Source organism: Poromitra crassiceps (assembly GCF_964638095.1).
Source record: "Poromitra crassiceps genome assembly, chromosome: 12".
NCBI classification, from domain to species: domain Eukaryota; kingdom Metazoa; phylum Chordata; class Actinopteri; order Beryciformes; family Melamphaidae; genus Poromitra; species Poromitra crassiceps.
In genome coordinates, this window is record NC_139632.1 from 24,207,922 (window position 1) to 24,227,054 (window position 19,133).

A 19,133-nucleotide genomic window follows, 5' to 3' on the forward strand; every position below is an offset into this window, starting at 1 on the left:
AGCTTAAAACAAACATACCTAAAATACAATATCAAGATTCTGTCCTCGTGGATTTATGTCATTTGGTCCTACTGACCAACTTCACAGTCCAATGCATACTCAATGTTTGCTCTGCCTATTTTTCTTTGACTGAACTAGCAAAAGCAGATATTAAGATTTGGACAATTTACACTATGGAAAAAGCTGCCATTCATCTGGTCCATTATTCCAGTTCACTGCTGTAGATCCGTGATTAACTAGCGAAACAATTAGTAGTGGAAATGCTGTAAAGGCTTAACAGATGTCTGCACTTAAAGGCCCACTTTGTTTATTTCATTGTATTAAATAATTATTTCTCGCTGTCATATTGATTTGCTGTATGTGACGGTTGAACAGTTTTTACTGTGTTTTGAAGCTCAAAAATAGTTTGTCTACACACACTTGTTTTAAATATTGGAGCAAAATGAACCTGTATTTTGGCGTACATTGGGATCAGAGAGAGATAATGCAAAGAGACAAGTGCTATGTGTATAGGAACCTGAAGAGAAAACCATATTAGTAAAATGCTCATGGATATCAACTGATATCAACAGTCAGCTGCTGGTGAGGTGCTTGCATCGTCAATCAAGGTGAATGAAAACTTATATTTCTTACCAAAATATTCCTCAGATGGAGGGTTGTCCATATCAAACAGCATCTTTTTGGTCAGGCGCTCCAGCTCGTCTTCAGGATGGGCCACAGGGTTGCTGGGGGCACCGCCCTGGGAAGCAGAACAGGAACGTAGTTGTCATTCACAAAGCCCACCAAGGCAATGAAGAGCAGCTCAGCAGACCCCACATTCATTATCGCCCCACTGATGAAGATCAGCACAGTGCTCGAGTCTTTTCAACATGTCTCCAGACGTGTGCACATCAATACCTGTGGCACAGCTGCTTCTTAAAACAAGCTGAAAACCTCTAGAACGTATTGCTGAACAAAAACGCGCACCTCCAACCTAAACATCCATAAAAAGCTGACATGGGCAAATTAGGGTGAAGCACTGCCTCAAGGTCACACACAATGCTATCTCTTTAATTAACATGCGACTGATGGTCTCTGCCCGGTCTGCGTTTTCCCCGTTGAGGGATCTGACCCTGGCTCTGGCCCCAGTGGCGTGCAACCCAGAAGGCCGGGACGTATGTCCTTCTGTGCAATCCAGCTACAGTCTGGGGAGAGAGCATCGTGACCCTGACTACTCTAATCCTTGGATTTGGAAAATAATAACACACAAGATAGGAAAACATTATAAAGAAAGGTTTCCCAGCTACATCTAAAGTATTTTACGTGTGGGAGTCAGATGGGCCAGGAGATGGTTATTGAGTGATACTATGAGCACAAAACAATGTTGGAGGTGAGCTGTGTTGAGGCCGAATCCCTCAGAGACTTTAGAAGGATGACATCACTCTGAAGATGCTGCTCCCTTCCTTTTCCTTATGAGCCTTTCCTTTCTCTCATCATGCGCTCTCTGTGTCTGTGCTGTGTGTCTGTGTGGGGCTGACGTGTTGTGTCTGTGCTGTGTATATGCGCTGTGTGTGTCTGTGCTGTGTGTCTGTGCTGTGTCTGTGCTGTGTGTCTGTGCTGTGTGGGGCTGATGTGTTGTGTCTGTGCTGTGTGTCTGTGCTATGTGTCTGTGCTGTATGTCTGTGCTGTGTGTCTGTGCTATGTGTCTGTGATGTGTGTCTGTGCTGTGTGGGGCTGATGTGTTGTGTCTGTGCTGTATGTCTGTGCTGTGTGTCTGTGCTGTGTGTCTGTGATGTGTGTCTGTGCTGTGTGGGGCTGATGTGTTGTGTCTGTGCTGTATGTTGCTGTATGCTGTATGATCTCCTTCACCGCCACTCCCCCACTCGCCGCCTCCGCTCTGCCGATGCCAACCTTCTCACCCCCATCACCAAGACCAAGTATCGAACCGTCGGAGACAGAGCCTTTGCCATTGCCGCCCCTACCCTCTGGAACTCCCTGCCCCCCAGCATCCGAAACTCTGACACCCTCTCCTCTTCTAAAAACCAAGTTAAATCCCATAATTATTATTATTATTTATTATTATGTCTGTGCTGTGTGTCTGTGTGGGGCTGACATGTTGTGTCTGTGTGGGACTGACGTGTTGTGTCTGACATTTTCTGCCAATCATTTTGCAGAGCCGGAGAACATGGCGGCTGCCCTCCCCTGAGCCCGGCTCGCAGTGTGATCCCCTCACAGGTGTGTGTCCTTTGCAGACGGCCCGCAGGCCGTGCTGCGTGCTGCACCTCGTTTTCACACTCAGCTGACCTTACCTCGATCTGGGACCGCCTGGATTTGCTACACCAGATTTGATTTTCAATATTGCAACACAGACCACGATCTGAGCTGACCTTTGAGCCGGGCGAGCTGGGAGCTGGTTAGTGACCAGTCTGCTTTTGTACTCATTTATCCATGGCTTACTCTGTCACATGAAGGAATCCCATTTGCCAATAGCACATTGATTGAACAGCTGTGGAGTCGTCAAAATGTTTGCATTATGTAGAGTGAAAGACCCTAATTACACATCCTGTCAAACAACGCCTCTGTTATTATTGACTGCTAGATTTGGATGTAATTAATATCACTCGTGTTAAATGTCAATCAAGGATTCAGCTATAATGGTAATCAAAGTTTCAACCACACTGTGTTTGTTTACATGGGACCAAGTTTGATCTTCTCATTTCAACACCACAGTAAAGACGGTAATGCAAATTTGTTTTGAGTCTGAATAGCATCCTACTAGAACGTGGAATGGTCTGCTGAGTTTATTCCTGGAGACAAGGAGACAGAGGAAATGCTGAGTTGTGCTTAGTGTCCACAGTCTATCAAGGAGCGTCCAGAGCTTTATGATGCATGCCTTTCTGCTGGGCATCTCGGCACGGCCCGGCTCAGGATGCGGCCGGCTGATAATGGAAGCCCAAACAGTAGGCCTCATTAACTGTGAGGGATCGACACATTGAACGTGCAAATCTTTCTGCCGTGCCAGAGCGCTCTCTAGAGAGCAGCTGGGCCCGGCCTCGTGCACCTCCTCAGCTACTCGAGCAGCGGGATCACATCACAGACGATTAGGAGGGAACACTCACTCAGCCGGTTACATGTTGCCCCGTTGTCGCGTCAAATTTATTTATTTATTTATTACACGATGGTCAAAGTATGTGTACCTGGTGAGGGGCTGCATTCTAATACAACGACCAAGGGTTGCACAAAATAATAAATAATAATAAAAAAAAAGTCTTTAAAATATTCAAACACCTGTAAAAATAAATAAAAATAAAAGTCTTTAAAATATTCAAACACCTCAAAGAAATGCTCTCCTTGTCAACATTCTACCCATTATGGCCCTGCCAGTGTTGTTAGTTTGAGAGAGTGAAGAGGTCGATTTAACACTGTTCATCTTAGCTCCACATCAAAAGCACATTGGAGCGGGAACGAAACGCTGCTATTACCAGAAACAGACTTTTGAGTTTAAGCTTCATTTCTACCTTATCCAGTCTTTGACACCCCGCAGCAATGCACTGCCAGAGAGTTTAAAGCACCTTGTTAGGGACTCTTTTGTGACAGCACAGAATAATTTTTCACATGAATAAGAGAGAGAAATTGCTTCCCTGCATGCTTTATGATTGTTTCGCAGTCTCTGTTCAGCTTTTCAGAGGTGACAATGGAACTATACAGCAGCTATACGTGCTGCAGATATGATTTTTCAGTTATGTCGAGCTCAATTCACTCAATTGTTTTCCTGTCCTTGGGGACACTCAGTAGCGGTTTCATTGAAGTCTGAGCTAAATTCAGTGGTGACTGTGCTAACAACTGTACCCATTTCCCACTGCTGTCCCAGTATGCTAAGGCTTATAGTTTCAGGTCATCTGCTTTTCAATGGCAGAAATCCTGTCAGTTGGAATACCCCCGAAAGAGATCTTGATGGGCCATCAAAAGCTATCAGTTTGTCAATTTTTTTTTTTTTAGAGCATTGTTAAATGCCACACTAAATCAAAACAAGAACATCTAGTAAGCACTGTTGTACGCTGCTGGATACAGCATGAGGAACAAAGGTGAACAGACAGTCTGGTATTAGCTGATCACTGCCCCACTGACTCTCTGAATAAAGCTGCAGTGCGCGCACCACCCAGCGTGGGATTGGCATTGTGTCAGAAGTGATGAGGTGAAGAGGAGGGGTGTGGGTGGAGGGGGGCTGGGGAGGAGGAGTGTGGGTGGAGGGGGGCTGGGGGGGGCGCTACGTGCTCTCACCTGGTGCCCTGACGGCACCGCGTGTCCTGCAAACAGCCCCGCCCCAGGCTCTGTCTGTCCTGCTTCAACCGCAGAGACAGAGGGTGAAGGGGAAAGACTGTTCTCAGCGTGTAAGATCTAACCTTTGTTACTGGAACAAAGAGATGCACTGAGAACAGGAAGAAGAACTATTTACATATCGTCCTCAGTGCTGCATCACTGAGCAAAGGGAAACGTACAAGCCAACGGGATCAACTGTGGCATGGAGAAGCACGCATCAATTTTGCTGGACAGAAAATAATAAAGCCTCACCAAAGTTCTATGTTAACACGGAAAGGGCTCAAAGGATTCAGAGATCTACTCCTACTCCAGAAATATTGACAGGCATTTGTCCGATAACTAAAAAATGTTTTCTTTTTTCTTTTATTTCTACACTAATTACCGTGCACATAAACTTCTGAGGAATGATGAATTTCCCCCAAGGGGATGAACAAAGTGATATCTTATCTTATGAGCCGTATCCTCAAGTGTAGGGCAAGAGTTAGTCTCTCATGAACATGTGCTTGTGTTTGACGATGAGGATGAGAGCTGCTGCAGAAACACTAGCAGCCTTTGAGCTGAAGCGTGAAGCAAAAGAAGTGCAGAGAGAAGTGCTGCTAAACAGACTAATCTGTCTCTAAAGCTGCACGCCTCTATCAGCTGTGTCACTTCCTGCACATGCAACATTGCACCTTAAACCAACCAAAGCCATTGTCTCTCTTTTTTTTTTACACAGTAGCTTAACGTTTCCTGCATGATCAGCACAAGCCGAAGAAAGAGATAATCACTCACAGACATATTTATCCAGGGTTTAAATGATGGTGGACTTTAAAATACAAATGCTCTTTACTGTCAATGCTTCAACACAGGCTTTTAAAAGAGGGCTTTACTCACAGTCTGACATGCTCTGGCTTTCTGTCCACCTAAATCACAACGGTCTTATTTCAAAGGGACATAGAGCCGGTTGTGGGAGAAACAGCTTATTAAAATAATGCTAATAACAATAGCAGCAAATGGATCGTTCCGTTTGTTTAGGTTCGTGTGGGATTAAAATTTTATTGGATTTGGATATCTAAAAAAAGGGGCATTTGTTGTCGCAACACTAAACGAGTGATTATAGCAGCTTAGGCCACTCAGTTTTACCAAAACAATGAATGGATTGCTGGGTCCGTCACACAGTCTTTTCAGTGTGTTTGCGTGCGTACGTGCGTGCGAGTGTATCTGTGGGTGGGTGTTTAACATAATTTCAGAATCTTTCCTCCTCTGCCCTGAGAGCACGAGACAACAGATTGTTTCAAAGCGATGAGGTCAAGAGAAAACTTTGAGAGCACGTCAGTAGTACTATGATTCATGAAGATTAACCACAGAGAGTTTAGAGTGACGGTATATCCCCTACAACACCACATGACATTATCAGCAGGTGCCACATTCAAAAGCAAGTGGGTGATCTGGGGAGAAGGAATGTTTAAAAAGTCTTTGTGGGACGTTTCATACGCCGTTTTCCTGCTAGGCTGCACATTAACACTTGTATAAGTCGTCCAGCTCCCTGCTGGTGAACCCAGTGCCTCTTGTTTTCTGTGACTGACCTCTTCACTCATACCGTTCATATCATATGGCTCTTTCTCCAGATGTGTGGAGGAAGTGTTATTCTGCTATTCTTCAAATGTCCTCATTCCACAGCGACTGGACCAACATGTGAAAGCCAGTTTTTTTAGGGGTCTGACAATTGAGTTGACTGTGTATGTATGAAAGATAAAGACATCAAACATAGAACAATGGAAAGACTTGAATAAAGTGCTAGTTGTGTTACACGGCACATATGAGAAGCACAAGGCCACTGGAGAGAAACAGCCCACATACATAGCATGTTTGTGGAGTAAGAGACAATATGTAATGGCATTATAATTATTTCAGTACAAAAAATAAGTATATGAGCCATGAGAGTAATCATTTTACAGACATTTCTGGGGGGGGGGGGTATATATATATATATATTTTCATTCCTGGATTATGTGCATTGAAACAGCGTTATACTCCATATTTTAGATTTTGGAGGCAAATAAATACCAAAGAAACTGAAAGGAATCACCTGTTAATAAATAATCTAGTTGAGTAATTGATTGATTGTGACATTAAACAAGTATTAAGTCATCTGTAATGTATCACACTCTGTGTGAGGAATCATCACAATGCTGTAAATTAAGCTCAAGGCCACCTTGTGAGGAAGCACAGATAAAGTATATATTCTCTACAAACAAAATAGGTCATGCTGTTTCAGCTCCAATTAAATGCTGGGGAAAAATAACAGTCAACTGTAGAGCTGTACAGAGCAGCGGATGATAATTAAAAAATTAAGCAATTCCATAATTGACATTTTCCACAGCCATCCAAATCTTCGGTGTAAATTGAATTCATATAAAGGGATGAATTTCAGAGTGTTCAGAGAAATATAATGTATGGAGACGGGCCTTTCGATGTTTGTAAGATTGTGCATGTGTAAAAACTAGGTCATCCGTTTGGAACTGACACATCCCACTGCAAACGGATATGTGAAAATCTGAGTGTAGAGAGGGGTGCCACAAGCAATCTTTTAAACAAACAAAAACAACAACAACAACAACAACAACAACTACTACAATTGACTCCACAAACTGTTGGGACAGGTTTGAAACTTATTTGGCTTCTCTTTACCATTACAATTATATAAACACCATATTACCGAGGATGTAGGGTTTCCTGGTTTGGGTGAGAGCAGAACGATTTCGCCTGCCGTTTCCTCCTGTGGTAGCAGAGATCTATATTTAAACCCATGCGGTGAACATAATGAAGATTCACACAGGTTATGTCTTCAAATCAATGAATTGGCACCCCGTGCTTCCCTTTTGTAACACACAGTCTTGCCTATCTCCTGTATAATTTCGCCTCCAAAGCAAACCATGATATAACCTTCTCCCTTCCGTCTAAACAACTACATGCAAACAATGGTTCATTTGAATGACACCCTGAAGGTTATCTCTTGACTAAACACTACCACAGGGAAGCTGCTGCTCCCCACAAAACACAAGGCCTGATCCACAGAGGGATACATCCTTGATGGAAGGAAAAAAAAATCTTTCGAAAGTGCACACGTTTCATGCCCTGCGAGCCAGCCAGGGGTGGACTAGAGTTCTTCCGCGGAAAGGAGGATGTTGTTTGGAGGTCACAGAAGAATCCCGTTTGAGCAGCACTACACAGACAGAGGCCAGCAGATTATGTGCAGAACAAGTGGGGCATGAGGAGGTGCTGCAACTGACAGCCGACCATGCCCCGGAACGACCAGCAGGGGCCGCTGTTATGCAGGTGTTCCTGGCTGCCTGGTTTCTGGCTAAACCAAGACTATACCTCCATCAAAATGTTTAGTCTTAGATCAATACCTTAACACTGTCAAATGGCATAACTGAAGTAACCAGCAGTGCTTTTTTCATTAACCAAAGTAAAGTACTTTACTGGATTATTTACATTACTCTAATAGTGTGCCTTGTAAAATGATCACGGCTCTGACTGGGAATTAAGCTTGAAAATATTATCTTTAAAGTCAATTAATCCAAACGTGTTGGCTATATTTCTGAATTGTGATGGTTATAATTAATGTGATTTATGACTTCAGGTGAATTCGGGGCAGGTGATACAAACTATCAGCGGGCAAGCCACAGTAACATAAATAGACCATGCAGACTTAAGAGCTGCCAAGCATCTCAGCACCGCGGGATAAATCTGCATCTTCTCCCAGGCTAGAGGCCAGTAAGGTGAGAGAGGTTGAATGCAAGAAAATAAACAAACTGCTAAGACATTTTAGATTGCCAGAGCTCATTGAACTGCAATGACAGGTATCGACCCAGGAAGTTATTTACTGGCCACGGCGTTCCTCTCAGAGGAGCCCGGGAAGCAGGGGATGGCAGGCCCGTATTATTTATGATGAGAGCTTCTGTGACAAACACTTCTGCTCTCCTGGGAGTTATGACTGACCAATGGAGTCTACAGGAACTTTGGGGGGAAATATTTGGATGACAGCACAGCTCTCTCTTGCTCTGTGAGAACTACAAATGAAAAAAAAAAAAATACAATATCAAAATTTTCACGTAATCGGTATTCTCATACTAATGATTTAATAAATAATAGTAATAATTACTTTTGGCATTTGCTGTCACCAAAGGACTGCTCTGAGCCTGGAAGCGGCCAGGGGAAGGAAGCTTTCTGAAGTGTTTGCAGCATGAAAAAGTGAAACATAAGGGGGGACGATCCACGTTTCCATCGCCGACCTCCAGGTTCAGGTCAGTCATGTGGGCTGACCTTTGACCTTTACTCTGTGAAGCATTCAGTAACCAGATCGTGTGCCACCACCAGGTCCCATTTCATCCAACAGCATGGTTTTAGGCACACCAATAATTACCCAATTCAATCCAGCTGATCGCTGTCACAAGGTGTGACTGCTTCAGTATAATAAATGATGATGATATTATGCACACAAGACAGGAATGTGTGCTAAGTGTTTGCGTGGTATTAAGTAGACAACAACTGATATCTGCAAACAGATTTAATATCTCGAATTGTACAAACGAATCAGGCGACCAGGCTAAGCTCATGTCAAATGTTTCATGTAACCATCATTTTAGAGAACAAATCTTTCCAAGTGCTACCATTTAAATGCAATCCTCCCATGCTAGGGATGGGCATTTTAAGTTATGTCACAGTTACGTAAATATCAACATGGTAGGCTATATATTTTTATTTTATTTTAGTAATTTGAACGGAATCTATTGCCTGTATAGCAGTATTGATCTATAGTGAAAACTGCACAGTAGGTTTAGCTTTACAAGTAGCCCATCAAATTAATTTTAGGCTCCTGCCTTCAATGTGTAATTAACCTTACACCTTAAGCTCAACCTTACAATTACGCTCAGAGGGCAAAAGAGAAGGAGACATTTTCTTGAAGAGGAGAGGAACGTTCTAAACGTAACAATCTGAGGCCTTGCTCACTTCAGTGCAGTGGTCACAGCCTTTATGTCTGACATGCAATCAGCCAATGTCAATTATTATATCCTATTAAAATTTAGCTGCGGGTGCACATTTTCAGTATATAAATTTGGTCATAAAAGAGGGCCTGTGTAAATTCAGTCAATGTACAGTAGGCCTATGTTTCCAAGACACCTTGTTCACACAAATGTAAAGCTATTTTATTTCAATTCTAAATTCACATCCATAGTCATAAGATATCAAATTGAATCCTAATGTGTTTATGAATGTATTTCTTATTTAGACGGAAAATGTTGTGTCTGTGTTTATGTGTACGCTTGTGTTTTTCCCACGGCGCTGTCAGTCAGTCACCACTGCACCGTGGACTTAAAGGTTTGAAGGCTGTCACTCATGTAACATAAAAAAAAAGTACAGTTGTAAGTTGTTAATGAACTCAGTTATCAACTTGATGTTTACATTACTGACATTTACACACAGAAGATACATACTGGAATATATAAGATAGATGTCTTATTTGGTGTTGTACTGCTAAACACAAGTGTTTTAAATTAACGCTGACCAGCTGGTGTCCTATTAAAACAACACTCACTGAACACCTTGCTACTATCAATATTAATATTAATATGAATCTGTCTGTGACAAAATTCAGTCAAGGCGTTCCTGAGATATTGCATTAACAAGCTAGAAAATGGCATTCGTGAGGTCATAGTGACCTTGAACATTAACCTTTGATGACCAAAATCTAATCAGTTCATCCTTGAGTCCAAGTGGATGTTTGAGCCAAATTTGACGAAATTCCGTCAAGGCTTTCCTGAGATATCGTGTTAACAAACATCGGACAGACGGACGTACGTACTGACAACCCGAAACCATAATGGTTGTTTCCCCAGTGTGAAGTTGGGGGGCTATTCACATGACATTTTGGGGGATAGTTTTGAGGACATTTCTCATACTCTTGTTTCATCTCCATGTAGCCAGATTGCTAATCTTGTATAGTTTGCACGGACCAAAACAGATGAAAATATGTGGATGATCTGCCAGTCAATGTAATGGCCTGTTGCTACTCTGAGACAAATGGACTGGGTCAAGAGAGGTCAGAAGTGGATAGTGAGTGTGAACAAGGGTCTCCATTGTATCACGTCAATCACCAGTCCAAAACAAGCTCCTATGTAGAAGACATGTGGTTTTGAGAAACCCTGTGAGGCAATTTTTCAAATAATGGGAAATTTGGGACTACCTATCCGTAGTCCCTTGACAAGATTAGAATCAGTCTATTAAGTATAGAGTGTTGTAAGGGTGGTTCACTTCAACTTGAGTGTATCTGCACACATTAGCAGGCATCCCAAGGCTGCAGGCCACATGTCCCCATAATGTAGAAGAAGTTGCTCTGGGCTCTCACTTTGTACTCTCACTTTGTACTTGTTTAGTTACAATTTGTAACCCTGCACGAGGCAAAGAATCCTCCCTGGGTAATCTATAGCAAGGCTGGTCACCCTGCGCTTAGTCAGCTTGCTCTTTAAAGGACCTCACATAGGTCCTGAGTGTTGGGGCATCCAGGGTCAATCCCCTGAGGAGAAGGCATCATGTACGGTGTCACCTCTAGTGGAAAACACAGTTAGCATTCACATTTCTCGAGGCAGGAATAGAAGTACTGCTCATGCACTTTCAAATAATAACTTTTTTAATGGCATATTCAAATGAGAGTAGTATAAGAAGCAGTTGCTTTGGTTTTCTGAGATAAAAACATCAGCTACTGCCAGGGCAAAATAAACGGGAGTTATAGGTGCCAGCATGACATGCTTCAGTCAACATGTTTCCTTATTTATCTATAAACAAAATGTTATTGTGGATTTAGTTTGATCTGCATAATAATTCTGAAACATGTTTCCACTATGACTCCTTTTCAGTTCGTCACCATTAAATCTTGCATTTCCCTTCTTCTTCAACATCCTGTTGAATATGATGGACATGGACAGTCCGATTGACTTTCAAAGGTGTTTGCACACTTTTGGAGGTGAGATGTTTGCTATAGATCTGCAAGCACAGTCCTGAGTTATGAACAAGGGTCCATGCCAGGTCACAAACATAAAGGGGCTTTTTTTGGCCGCATGCTGATAGCACCATATGCAAATATTCTTGTGCAGGTCAGAAAGCAAAATGGCCAGGACTGGAAGGCAGAGACATGTCACATATTTCAACATGTTTGACAGTTGAAACCATCATTGACCTTCTAACGGGCTTTAACTGGCTGCAGGGATTGAGCAGTTCAAAATAATCCCCACTGTCAAACGTCACTCAAGCTCAGAAATAACAGAAGTCATCATCCAGCTTAGCTTTCCTCCAATTTCCGGAAAGACGGAGAGACTGGTGGAAATTGGTATGTTAACCGCCAGCCATGAAATCTTTTTTTCTGTAGAGATCAAACACTGGTGGATTTGGGTAATTAAGTGTCCTTGAAGCCTGTTGATGTGAAAAGCCCTTCTTACACCTTCACTTTACGTGTGAGTATGGACCCATGGGGAGGGGTGGGTACTGGACGTGTAGACAAACTAATCAGAACCAGTCTAGATCACAGCATTTTGTCTAAGGAGTTCATCTTAGACCTCTAATGACACTGCCCTTCAATGAATACCCCCAATTATGTGAAATGATCTCTATAATAAAGTCCTCAATCAAAGTCACAGACCCCCTACAGAGAAAGTCCCGGGTATTACAGTACATACAATTACGATTAACTCCAAGTCACTGGACATACTTTTTTTAATATCCTGTACGGTAATTATGATAAATATGTAAATAGTTATTTTACGTAATTGACTATGTTTTGGTTTATTTACACAACAGATTAAAAGAGGCACAACCCACTTCTAGTAAGGAGATTTATCATAATTTGTGGAAGGTTATGAAAATGTCATGACATTAGGTCAACCAAGACTGATGGCGATAAAGGCAAAGTTGACAGATTTTGCTTTCACGCTAATCTGGCTTTTATAGTGTCTCTGGTCTATTTTGACATTAAGGCAGGAAGGATCTGCTATACCGGACACACACAATGAATAAGAAACTGATTAGCGCTATAATATAGGAAACTGACAAACAACTGTAGGAGGACTGTGTGCATATGGTGCATCAGAGTTTCCCCCCATATGATTCAAAGTGGTAAAATAAAAGCAACCGGGGAAGGGAGGCACTGAGCCCATTATCATGCTACAGTATATCCTTGGGAAAGAAACATAAATATATAGTGTACATACTATATACACAAAATTAGAGATTTGCTTTTATCTGGAATCAAAGAGATCCTCACAAATCTATTAAACGCCACCTTTTGTTTTTAATAATGCATCATACTGGGACCGAAGCAGGATTTTCAAGCAAAACGTAGACTTTTGTTTTGAACAAATATAATTAGACTTTTTTTTATAAATACTTGCTGCAGTGTTCAAGCTAATTTGTGTTTAGTAAAGCACAGTCCTTGATGAGCTATTCCCAGGGGCTGGGAGGCCCAGTTTGTATTTTGAACCAGCATAAAATCCTTGAATTAAATAAAACTCAAGGGCCTTGCACTTTCCAGAGATTGTCGACGGCTGGATGTATTGAGATTAGAATAGCGGTCTCTATGGCATAGCCTACTCTATTCTGAGGGATGACAGGATTTTCTAATTCTTCACAATCGCCTACTATAAAAAGGTCTGGTACTGGATCCAAGGTTCTGCAATGCTCTTGAAGACTTGGAGCTGGGCTTACCAGCTCAGTGGCCTTGTGGTTTGAGTGTCAGCCCTGAGACTGGGAGGTTGTGAGTTCGATCCCCGGCCGAGTCATACCAGACTATACAAATGAGACCCATTGCCTCCCTGCTTGGCACTCAGCATCAAAGGGTTGGAATTGGGGGGTTAGATCACCAAATGATTCCCGAGCACGCGGCACTGCTGGTGCTCACCGCTCCCCCAGGGGATGGGTCAAATGCGGAGAACAAATTTCACACACTCAGGTGTGACAATCGTTGGGACTTTGACTTTGGACCTATGAAAGTCTTATACCACTCTTGCTGAGATTACAGTATCTGTGTGTGTGTGTGTGTGTGTGTGTGTGTGTGTGTGTGTGTGTGTGTGTGTGTGCGCGTGTGTGTATTATTATTATTATTTTTTTTTTTTAAATCTTAGTAGAATTAAAAAATAATAATTAAGCCGGGTGTAATGTATCCTCTTCCTGTGGATTAAATGATACACAACAACACCCCTGTTCAAGACTTAACAATAAGATCCAAAACCTTGTTTATGTAAAGTAGTCGCTGAAGTATGTCAATCACAAGAGAGAGGAAAAAAAGACCTCAAGAAGGCTAAGCAACTGAAAAGTACAACCTGCCCTTGTCATTTGAAACCAGAACCCACTCAGTCAAGAGTAAGATTTCTTTTGAATGTTTTATATGAAATGAAATAGTTAAGATGTGGAGGGGTCATTGAGGGGTCCTGGACCCTGGATCTGTCTACTGTACATGTGTTTTGTGGATATTAGGGGTGTCACAATATATCGTCCCACGAAATTTCGCGATAGTAAAACGTCACGATATGTATCGTTGAGATGAAATCTCATATCGTGATTTTTTTTTTTTTTTTTTTTTTTTTTTTTTTTTCAAAAGTAGACAAAGAAACGTCTTTGTTGAAGTTCAATGTGTGGAAAGTAGTTCAGTTGAACAAGTCTCTGAAGAGACACATGAGAAGTTATACAGGAGAGAAACCATTCAATTGAGTTTCTGGCAAAACTGTTTACTTGACAGGAAAAACTGAAGATGCATAAAAAATAGACTAAGAAAAGTCTTGTTGTTTGAGTTTGAAGAAAAACTGAAGATGCATAATGAGAATTTATACTGCTGAGAAACCTTTTAGTTCAAAGTAAATCTAAGTGACGGTGTAACTCATTCTATTTCAAGATAAGACTTATCTCCAATCTCATGTTTTTTCTAGTTGTTATTGTAATAACAATTTCCCACAACAGCATGTTTTGTATTTGTGCATTTCAAATAAAATACTACTTTTCCAGTCATATATTGTCATTACGGTATTCAAGTTTAAAAAAATATTGTTAAAATCGTATCGTATTGTATCGTTATCGTGAACCCAGTATCGTGATACGTATCGTATCGTGAACTGAGTGTATCGTGACACCCCTAGTGGATATGGACAAGGCCTATGACTGTGTGGCCCCTGAGGTGCACCGTGGAAAGGGTTGGCAGGGCTTCTGCTGTGAGCCGTTCGGCCCTCTTACACTCAGACTGGATTAACCAGCAGCCAGAGCCGTCCAACACCTTAACATACTGTAGGCTTTCCCAGGAAGGCCGGTCAGTGGTTGGAAGTGCAGTTTTTATATTTCCTAAATGTCTTCACATTCAACATTTAAACACGGATTATACATGTAGAAGATAGCAAACTACCATTTGATGTTTTTTAGAAAGAGCGATGGCCATGAGCCTCTTTAGATGCTTATTTTACAGGTGCTTGTCAGACATGCCAGAGGTCTGTTCTGTACTGAGCACATTTTCTAGTTTGGGTAGAGAACGGATAGAACAAGAGTCCTACCAAAGGAAAACTGGTCCATAGAGGATAAAGGAATGGAAGAATGATACAAAAATCATTCTTAATCTTTACCCTATTACAGAGTCCAGATTCAAAAAATTTAATGAAAACTAAATTGCATTGCATGATTTTATATAAGGTTATGTATAGATACAGAGATAACAAGGAGGTGGATATACAGGTCTCAGCCTTTTATGAGACAAATGAAATCAGATGGTGTAAACCCCCATAGAAAAGACCGGTTAAAAATTCATAAAGGTTAAAACAACTGTTTATTCTGAGCATTTCAATGAAAGACGGTAAGCAGCTCCCAATTGCATTGCCATCTGAAGCTGTTAAAGCACAAACCTATGTACACACACACACACACACACACACACACACACACACACACACACACACACACACACACACACACAAACGTGCACACAAGCAAACAGAGAGTGTGATTGACAAGGAATGCCTCTTAGCCGTCTGAACCCAGATTCACAGTTTTAATGTTTTTTTTTTTATATAAAGGGTTTATGGATATAGAGCGATGGCTATTAGCAGGAAGGAAAATCCTTTTCTACTTGATAAATAAAAAAGAAAACTGCTACTAAAATACTAAATTACTTACTGGTAGTTGTAGGAATTTACAGCTGCAACAACTAAAAATGATGGCAACTGATCAGCTGATCAAGAGTAATGTGGACATCACATGGTGAGAACTGGTTCTTACCTTTGGTGGAACCATGGGTCCAGGACTGTAGGGTGCCAAGCTGGGCGGGGGATCTGTGATGTAGGTCTTCTTGGGGCCTGAAGGCTGGTACCCTTGGGTGGTGGTAGGCTCAGGTCTCCAGGCGCTTGGGCCTCCTCCGTGGGTCATTCCAGGATACTGCTGGTCTTGATAGACACCCTGGCCCATGGGGGAAAAGCCCGGCTGTGGCGGTCCATAAGCAAAGTCAGGACCTTTGGGCTGGGCGGGCATATACTGCACCTGTGCAGGGCTGCGAATAGGCTGCTGAGCAAAATGCTGGCCAGCCGGGGCCTGGTGCTGGGGGCCGGGCTGTGCCGACCTCACCTGGACGTTGAAGGTTGGCTGGCTCGGAGTGGAGGCTGTCGCATAGGAGGCCGCGACGGGCTGAGGAGCCATCTGGCACTGAGGCTTGGCCACTGGGCTGGCAGAGGACGGAGGCATGGACGAGACTGCCCCAGGAGCCTGGGGTTTGGGCGTAGACTTCTTGGTGGCAGTCAGAGGTGGCTGGGTTGGAATGACCATCCGCTTGTAGCCAGTCACTGGAGCGTTGGGACTGGTTATTGGTGGGGCAGCAGAGTTCTGAAAAAGAGCAATAAAATACCATTCTAGTGAAAAACAACAACAAAATGTTTAATTTCCCTACTGTTCATCACCACAACCACAAACACAATGCCTATGGGCATGCAATGACAGAGTTAGTAGTTTTATTCTTGATTAAATTTACAAGTAACAACAATTTTAAAAATCCATTCATTATGAATTATTATACATAACATTCAATGGGGGAATAGGTCGTCATAAAATAGCATTGTGAAATAGGATGAACTGAGTGCCTGGATAAATAAATGAAATCCTTGTGAATGGAACTGATCTTGTATTCAAGAGCTATTTACTGATAGTGTGGTTTACTCTCAAATGATTATCCAGCCTGCCTCCTCAGACTCAATTACAAGGCTACCTCAACAGCAGAGGCTCTGCACTGTCTCGACCACGGCCAACCATAAGCTATGGCTAATAAAGCAGGAAGGGAAGGGATAAATTGTTTGGTAGAGGACGTCATGACAGCAGATTGGCAATGGCACATGACACTTGTGCTGACTCGAGCTGGTTGTACAGGCGAGATGTTAAATCACTGAGATTTGTGTCGCCGGTGTTCCTGGGAAGAGAGGACTGTCGAGCGGCAACACAACCCATTGCTGGGATTCTCACCGTCAAAACAACTGTGCTACTTTATCTAATGTCCAACGGCTATCTTTGATGCATACTGTATCTTTGATGCATACTGTAGGCCAAACTACAACAAACTAGAGCAGCTGATGATAACACAAAGAAAAACAATGTTTTTACCACCATGTCAGTGGCTTCTGCCCTGAGTGTCTCTGATGTAAGTAATAATTGTTTTTCCACTACCATTACATATCGGTGTCAGACTTTCAGCCAGTCTAAAAAGGGTCTATCATTAACTTTGGTTGGTCTTATTAGGTTATTGCCTGAAGCCAAATATCAGAGTCAATTATTAATTTTGCAGCACTAGGGGAACAAAGACGAACACTTGTAGTCTTTAGACGCTTTGCAACTTGCTTTGATGAGATGTCTTCTAAATTGGGGCAGAGCAATAATTCCAATCGATTTGATGATCAAATGATGATAAAAATGATCAAATGATCAAAGCATCTTGCACAGAAATGACACAAATGGCAATGACTTGTAACGTTTAAGAAATGAAAACACAAATGTTGTAATAGTCAGATCATAACGTACTGTTAGATCAATAAAATCCCAAGTGCTGGTAGAAGAGGTGCATGCATCAAATGTGTTTAAATCCCATCTAATCTAAAGGAACCCTAAAACATTACAGAAATATATTATGCTCTAACTCTGATTTCTGTCTCAGTGATTAGTGCTGATGTTTATTTAAAAGAAAATAGAGAAAAAAAGTGCCTGTCTACATATGTCCGGAAGAATCTCAACTGTGCCCTTTAGGAAGTGAAATTACTCAATTTAAATGTTTCATGGTTTTTAAATACTCTAGATTATTAATTTATCTTTAAGGCCTTAAAACCTACAGTAAGATTTACTTAGCAGAGCACTGGAAATGCAAATAGGCCCCTCAAAATAATTACATTGTCATGGTACATTTTCCACCAATTATACAGTATTAAGAGAATGGCTTCAGCCGTTTCTTAAGTGATGAAACTAAACCAGACGATACAATCTGCAAAACCTGCGTGCACATTATCCAAATTATCTTTATAGTTTGTCTAAGTTAGGGTAAGGTCACATGTTTGCCATATTTTAATGATATTTAGGGGGGAAGGGGGGTTGGAGTTAAGAGGTTTGGGCAAAATAGGTTAAATGGTATCTCAGTTAGGGGGGTGGGACACTCCTCTGTTGCAGCCCCATGTTGCAATTTGAGCTGATAAGATGTGAAATCTTGCCTGGTGCAACATGAATAAAAAAGTGTGTGAGTGTGTGATAATCAAGTGCGCTTGAGTAGCTGGTGGGTCAGTCTTCATTATATGGTATTTTTAATAACAGATTGTGCATATTGAGTGAGACGATTTGATGTGTTTGTAACAAGTTTGAGATGTTTATGATTGTTTTGAATAGTAGAGCATTATATAAGCTATTTATTTAGAAAATTGTGATTTTCCTAATATTTTACTTGTATTTTTGTTTTGAAATCTTTCAGGCTTTCATTAAAGCATTAAAAAGAAAAAAAGAAACAAAAATCGCAATAAATCGTAATATCGAATCGCAATAATTGTAGAATCGCAATACTTAAGAATCGCAATATATATCGAATCGGCACCCAAGTATCGTGATAGTATCGAATCTGGAGATAAGTGAATCGGCACAGCCCTAACACAGATGTAATGTATTATTTTGATGTATCAAACATCTGTTTCATCTGTCTGCTCAGGAGAATTCATTGTATGCACTGATTGTATTGTGATGGTTGTCCACACTTTAGTCATTTGTGTAAACAAATTAACTAAAGTGCCACTTGCCATTTAGTTGGTTTTCCTTGATTGCATTGATTTATTTAGTTGAATTACTCAAATACTTTGTTGAATCAGGGCTTTGATACCATAGATATCCTTAATCAAGCGTTACTTTAGGGGGGAGTTATTGGCATTGCTTACTGACAGCGCTTGTAATACAAGGCATAATTTGTTAGTAAAACAATTGACAAAGATATTGTGACAATACCATTGACTGTCAATATGCAGCCTTAATAGATGTTCTACTTCATAGAGTACTTATAATGCTCCATCACCAATTATCTCAGAAAAGTGGCTGGCAAGATTGCTCTGCACCTCTCGGGTTCCAAAGCTGGAAAGCTTACGATCATGGGATTTTCACACATCACAGATTAACAAAGACCGATGAAAATCCTACAGTCTCTTAGTGACATCAGAACATGTGGGGCATAAAAAAAAAGCAAAAGCTCAATAAACATAAGAATGTTCACACAAACAATACTTTGATATTGGCCTAAATCAGAAATTTCCTAAACCAGCATTCAC

The 19,133-nt window shown here is 41.5% G+C and overlaps 1 protein-coding gene across 1 annotated transcript in view; it reads right to left on the reverse strand.

Moving 5' to 3' along the window:
* The window catches only part of lpp (LIM domain containing preferred translocation partner in lipoma), a gene marked incomplete at its 5' end in the record, with an annotated part of 89,247 nt that overhangs the window by 35,175 nt on the left and 34,939 nt on the right, over positions 1-19,133 (reverse strand). Inside the window, 2 exons of the mRNA XM_083647905.1 lie at positions 634-739; positions 15,586-16,182. Of these exons, the coding sequence (XP_083504031.1) occupies positions 634-739; positions 15,586-16,182 (703 nt within the window). The remainder of the gene's footprint in view (positions 1-633; positions 740-15,585; positions 16,183-19,133) is intronic.